This window comes from Corvus cornix, chromosome 28 (assembly GCF_000738735.6).
Source record: "Corvus cornix cornix isolate S_Up_H32 chromosome 28, ASM73873v5, whole genome shotgun sequence".
Classification (NCBI taxonomy): domain Eukaryota; kingdom Metazoa; phylum Chordata; class Aves; order Passeriformes; family Corvidae; genus Corvus; species Corvus cornix.
Window position 1 is genome coordinate 3,419,989 of NC_046356.1, and position 6,441 is coordinate 3,426,429.

The 6,441-nt window shown below is 66.0% G+C and overlaps 1 protein-coding gene across 1 annotated transcript; it reads left to right on the forward strand.

Moving 5' to 3' along the window:
* The first annotated feature begins 685 nt into the window (after positions 1–685).
* RPS15 (ribosomal protein S15) lies at positions 686–3,447 on the forward strand. Its single transcript, XM_039566439.1, has 4 exons — positions 686–776; positions 1,106–1,191; positions 2,344–2,578; positions 3,286–3,447. Exons 1-4 carry the CDS (start codon positions 774–776, stop codon positions 3,397–3,399), a joined length of 438 nt encoding a protein of 145 aa, XP_039422373.1. The 5' UTR covers positions 686–773; the 3' UTR covers positions 3,400–3,447.
* Positions 3,448–6,441: the final 2,994 nt, after the last annotated feature.

Sequence of the window (6,441 nt, forward strand, 5' to 3'; positions counted from 1 at the left end):
ATGACCTCAAAATTCCTGCTGGAACAGGCGCTGCTCCAGCAATGTTTGTGCAGGTGTCACTTCTGAGACCGCCTCGCCTCTCTCAGCGTGTGTGAAACCCCGTGGCAATGGTACAGCACCACCCTGGAGCCTCAGGGACGCGTGCAATGGAGGACACCCAACATCTTTACCCTTCTTCTGGGATAAAAGCGTTTGGATTTGGATCCCTTCTGCGCAGAACCAGCTCTTCAAGGTCCGTGTGGGCCATTCGATGTGCTGGAACCTCCTGCCGCGGGGGCCAGACCGGATCGGCCGGTGCCGAAAGAGCCGGTTCTGCTCTGTGTCCTCACTTCAACCCGCAGCCCGAGCCGCAAGAGCCGCTGGCTCCCGTGGGAAGTTGAAGGTCCACGAGTGAAAGACGAAGGTGGCTTCCAAGAGGATGAGGGATGCTCAGAGCTGGCCCGGAGCGGCTGCGAGGTCCAGGCTGTCCGTGTGGCTGTGCCATCCAAGGGACTCTGACCTGTCACTGCCGGGCCCCACCTTCGGCCAGCGGGAAGGAGCGGTTTACATTGGAACCTGAGATTTCCCCGGATGGCGAGGAGCAGGTTCAGGGGGGAAGAGGAGGCTCCGTCCTCGCACAGGTCCCTGCGGAGTCCCCGGGCTGTCCCCGGGCGCGGCCCCTTTAAGGGAGTGAGGGCGGAAGCGCTGCTTCCCCGCCCGTCCCGCCCCCGCCGCTCTCGCGAGATCCGCCGCTTCCGGCGCGAGCGCGGCCTTTCCGAGCAGCCCCGGCCAAGATGGTGGGTGCGGGGGACGCCCCGCCGGCGCCATCGGGCCCCATCCGCCGCCATCCGAGTCCCACCCGCCGCCATCCGAGTCCCACCTGCCGCCGCGGCGCCGCCCGGGGCTCGGGGCTTCCCTGGAGGGCGGGGAATGGGCTTCCCGGGGCGCTGCGGGGACCGTGGGTGCCCCGGCCGGACCGGGCCCAGCGCGGCGGGAACGGGGCTGAGGGGAGGGAGCGGCCTGGGCGCCCCGCGGAGCTCGGTGGGGCCGCGGCCTTCCCGTGTGCGGGGTGGGGAACGCGGGGCCGGGCGGCCTTGAATCCCCTGACCCCCCTCTCCCGCTGCAGGCGGAGGTAGAGCAGAAGAAGAAGCGAACCTTCCGGAAATTCACCTACCGCGGGGTGGACCTGGACCAGCTGCTCGACATGTCCTAGTAAGGGCTGGCACCGGGAGCCCCCCGGGCTGGGGTTTGGGGCTCGGGGGGCTGTTCCTGCCCCATACTCAGGTTGTGTTCAAATACCGGCAATAACGGGAGGTTTAGGTGTTCAGCAACTGCTCTTTGCGCGGTTGGGTGGCACCGTCATTGTGGGGTCCCGGGGCCCTGCTCCAGACTCAGTTCGGGTGATGCTGTGGGTGTAGAGTCCCTGGAGCTCCTCGAGGCCGCGCTCCGGGCTCAGTTCGGGTACCGCTGTTAGTTTGGGGTCTCTCCGGGACTGTACCCCAGGCTGAATTTGGGATCTCCGAGGTCACCCCAGACCACTCCCGTGGCTTAACTTGACCCTTGGGGGTCTCTCCGGGACATACCCCAAGCTCAGTTTAGGGTCCCTGGGGGTGTCCCCAGGCCGTACCCCAGGCTCAGTCTCGCTAACACTGGGTGTGGGGCCCTGGGGGGGTCTCTGGGGACTGTACCCCAGGCTCTTTCTGGGTAACTCTGTGGCTGTGGGGTCTCTGGGAGTTCCCCAGGCTCAGTTTGGGATCCCTGACTCTGACCTGGGGCTGTACCCCAGGCTCTGTCTGGGTAACTCTGTGGCTGTGGGGTCTCTGGGAGTTCCCCAGGCTCAGTTTGGGATCCCTGACTCTGACCTGGGGCTGTACCCCAGGCTCTGTCTGGATAACTCTCTGGCTGTGGGGTCTTTGAGAGTTCCCCAGGCTCAGTTTGGGGTGCCTGGGGGTCTCCCGAGGCTCAGTGTGGGTAACTCTGTGAATGTGGGGTCTCTGGGGGTGTCCCTGGGCTGCTCCCCAGGCTCAGTTCGGGATGCCTGGGGGTCTCTTGGGGCTGTACCCCAGCCTGCATCAGGGTAACACCGTGGCTGTGGGGCCCTGAGGGGTCGCCCCAGGCCATTCCCCAGGCTCAGTTGGGGGTCCCTGGGAATGCCCCCAGGTTCATTTTGGGGTCCCTGTGGGGGGGGGGAAGTCCTTGCACTGGTGTCCCCTACGCTCAGTTTGCGATCCCTGACTGTGTCCTGGGGCTGTACCCCCGGCTCTGTCTGGGTAACTCTGTGCCTGGGGGGTCTCCTGGCTCTCCCCAGGCTGGGTTTGGGATCCCTGGGGTGTCCCCTGAGCCATCCCTGTCCCCTTTTGGCAGCGAGCAGCTGATGCAGCTGTACAGCGCGCGGCAGCGGCGGCGCCTGAACCGGGGCCTGCGCCGCAAGCAGCACTCGCTGCTCAAGCGCCTGCGCAAGGCCAAGAAGGAGGCGCCGCCCATGGAGAAGCCCGAGGTGGTGAAGACCCACCTGAGGGACATGATCATCCTGCCCGAGATGGTGGGCAGCATGGTGGGCGTCTACAATGGCAAGACCTTCAACCAGGTGGAGATCAAGGTGAGCTGGGGCCTGGCCATCTGTGCTCGGCGTTCGGGGTGTTCACTTCCAACTCTCTTCGTAAAATCTTACTTGTTCCCTGTGCCTGGGAGGGGTCCAAGCTCCTCCTTCGAGTGGGGTTGGCTCAGAGGGACACCTGGAGGTGACATCCTGGGGCTCCAGGATGCTCCTTGGAGCAGGGCTGGCTCAGAGGGACACCTGGAGGTGACATCCTGGGGCTCCAGGATGCTCCTTGGAGCAGGGCTGGCTCAGAGGGACACCTGGAGGTGACATCCCAGGGAGGGGCAGCTCCCACAGGGGTCTCAGTGTGGCTCTGAAGCACTGAAATAGCTGTGGAGTGATCCGTGTGCTCAGCCCTGGCTCCCAGCCCGCCGGCAGCACTTCTGGATGAAACAGATCCCTGAGCTTTTCCCCAGAGTGGAATAACCCCCAGGGTTGTGTCACTTGATACCAGCAGTGGGATTAAATGCCATTTCCTGCTCCTACCTGGCATTAAATTCCACCTGGAAGGGCACAAATGCCCCTGTGGTTTCTGTGTCACCTCTCCCGGGAGGGGCTGAACTGGGGGAGCCCCTCTGGCTCCACATCAAAGCACTGTGGGAGGATCCCAGCTGGAATAACCAGCTGTGCCAGCGCTGGGATGGGGATGGGAGGGGATGTCCCTGTGCCCCCAGCACTGTCCCTAGCATGGGTCTCTCCTCTTGCAGCCCGAGATGATCGGCCACTACCTGGGCGAGTTTTCCATCACGTACAAGCCAGTGAAGCACGGCCGGCCCGGCATCGGTGCCACCCACTCCTCCCGCTTCATCCCGCTCAAGTAACACCAGGAGGGAGCCTCGGCCAGTGTAAATAAAGAAATTCCGCCTGGATCCATCTGTCTCCTGCCTCTCCCTTCCCAGGGCAGGGGGCTGGGGTGTGCTAAACTCATCACTCCACCGTGATTGGGTGTTTTCCTGAGTATTCCCAGGTTTTTTGGCACTGCTTTCCATCGGCACCTGCGGCAAACAGCTCATCTTCGTGTGGTTTAGTGAATGAGTGAAATTCCTTGCTCTTTGCTGGGAAGTGGGGAATGGCACTTTTATATTTACAGTCTTTCCATCTATTTAACTTTATTTGTTAATATAAACACTGGGAATGCAGAAATGTGGAATTGGGGGGAGGTAGGGAGATTCCCAGGGCTCAGAACCAGCCTTGGTCTCAGGAGGAGCTGCCAAGGCCCATCAGGGGATGTCGAAACCCCAAACCATTTTCTCGTCCCTAATTTGGGATCCCCAAGGATTTTGGTGACTGGGATCACAGAGTGGCAGCAGGTGGGGGGTGAACTGGGGGTTTGCAGCTCAGGCTGGGAGGGAGGGAGGTGTTTTAGGGGAGAAACTGCTCTCAGGGATGAGGGGGTGATGGGAAGGGAGGTGATCCAAGAGGGGTTGATCCCAGGTGGATGATCCTGGACTGAGTGCAAGAAACCCGATGCTCATCACCAGAGCCAAGTCCTGCGGTGAAGCCGGACCATTTGTCCCCAGGGTGGTCTTGGCTTGTCCCTGCTGCTGGCCGGGGTCCCTTGGGGATCCCTCGGGGGTCCCTCGGGGCCCAGCTCCAGCCCTTTGAGTCTCACACCCCCTGCATCCCATTCCCGGTGGTGCCAGGGCCGTTTGTCCTCTGGGGAGGTCCCCTGGCACTGGGTCCCTTTTTGTTAAAGCAACGTGACCTTGAGAGTCCTCATCCCACCCTCGCTGGTGGCCTCTGGGGGGACAGGGCTGGGGTCACTGGGGCCGTGTGGGGACCCTCAGCCCCGGGGGGCGATGCCCGGAGGGCCAGGACGCCCTAGCCGGGAGCTGGGTGACAGTGGCCTCGGTGGGTGACAGTGGCCTGGGCACACGGCAGAAGCCACGGTCACGGTCGGCATCGGCTGCAGAGGGGTCGTCGTGAGGGTCCCGCTCATCCCGGGGGGACACCGGGGCTCAGCCGGTGCTGCCGCACCCTGGGCGGCTCCCCAAGGACACGGGGACGGCACCGGGCGGCTCCGGGGGGACAGGTTCGGTCGGGGGGGCCCGGTTCGGTCTGTAGAGACCGGTTCGGTCTGAGGGAGCAGGTTCGGTCTGTAGAGACCGGTTCGGTCTGGAGGGACCGGTCCGGTCGGGAGCGGCAGGTGCGTTCCGGGACACGGGGACCGGGCAGATCCCGGCGTTTTTGCGGAGGCTGGAAAAGAGGCGGATGGAGGCGAACGGAGCCCTCCTTGGGGGTCTCGTCTCCCCACGCCCGGCACAGCCCGGGGGGGCGCGGGGGGAGCGCGGGGAGCCCCCGGTGCCGCCCTCTAACGGCGGCGGCGCCGCTGGAAAATCCCGACCGGGAGCGGGGGGGCGGGGGCGGGATGCGGCTGCTCGGGGCCGCGCCGGAGCCTCGCCCAGCTCCGCACCGCTCTGCACCGCCCCGCACCGCTCCGCACCGCCGGGGATGAGGTACGGCCGCACCTGCCCCCGCACCCCCGCGCACCCCCCGAGCCCCCCGGGGGTCGCGGCGGCTCCGGCCGCTGAAGCCGCCAGGGATGGGGGGAAGCGGGGGGGCTGCGCGGTGGGGCTGGCGGGGATCGGGGTGCGGTCTCGGCTTGCGGGGGGTTGGATGCACCGGGGGGGCCCCGATCTGCGCCCCCTCCCCGCGGCGGAGGTGCCCCCGGCCCTGGCGGCGCTGGATCCTGCGGCGGGCGCGGCTCCATCCCGGGGGATCAGGGGCATCGGGGGGATATTGGGGGACAGGAGGGTTCAGGGCGGATCAGGGGGTTCAGGGCGAATCGAGAGGGTCGGGCAGCGTTTATCCCCCGCATCCTGCAGGGACAAAAGCCGGACAATGCCGGGGCTCGGCGAGGAGTCGCAGGGCGGGGGGGGAAGATGGAGCAGAACCCCCCGTCCCCATCCTCACCTTCATCCCCATCCCATCCCCATCTCATTCCCATCCTGCGGGCGAGGCGGGGGGGTCCTCCCTGGGGTGACAGCAGCTCCCCCACCTCGACGCGAGCTCGGCTCCCGCAGACCCCCCCTCCCGATGCTCCCCCAGCGCGGCTGGGTCGGGGATTGGGGCTGAGCCCCAGACTTGGAGCCCCAAAACCTCACCCAAAACCGCACCCCGAACCTTCCCCACAAATCCGCACCCTAAATCCACCTCCCAAACCGGTCCCTGAAAAACCTCGGCCTCTAAACCAGCACGTCAGCCCCACCCAGGGGGCACCCCAAGGGTCCCAGCGCCGTGTCCCCGGGCAGGGGTGTCCCCAGTCACCCCTGGATGGGGGTGGGGAGGTGGCTGCTGGCCTGAGCACGTTCCACCCTGCTGGCTCCCACGGGCGCCCTGGGGCGTGGGGGGGCCCTGCATTGTGGGGGGGGCTGTGCTGGGGGTGTTGGGGACCCCAATGCTCGCCCCACCAGGGTCCCACATCCATCCCCAGGCCGTGATGTGTGTGTGTGTGTGTAGGGGGCTGCGGGAGGGGGGTCGGTGCTGTGCAAGGGGACGGCGATGGATCCCAAGTCCCGGTGTCCCTGCGTGTGCCCCCACACGCGTGCAGGGTCGAGGTGGGGGGCCTGTGCTCCCCAGGGGGGGGTTTGCTGTGGCCGGGGGTCCCCGGGGCCGGGTCGATCAGCCTGAGCTGGTGACAACACGCTGTTTGTTTAATGTCCCCGGGGGCTCTGGGAGCCGCAGCCGGCCGGGGGCTCAGCTGTGGCTTTGGACGTGGCTGCGCTCGGCTGATGGCAGCGGTCCCTGTCCCCAGAGCTGCTGCCAGGCTGCAGTGAGCCGAGGGGTGCGGGGAGCTTGGGGTATCCCCAAGGCCCCCCCAGGCCCTGCCCTGCTCTGCCCAGGCCAAGGTGGCATCAGCTATG

Bases quoted from the DNA above. Each gene is read 5' to 3' on its own strand.
- RPS15 (XM_039566439.1), top strand. The intron at 1,192-2,343 runs GTAAGGGCTGGC...CCCTTTTGGCAG, and splicing joins CAGCTGCTCGACATGTCCTA to CGAGCAGCTGATGCAGCTGT. The intron at 2,579-3,285 runs GTGAGCTGGGGC...CTCCTCTTGCAG, and splicing joins TCAACCAGGTGGAGATCAAG to CCCGAGATGATCGGCCACTA.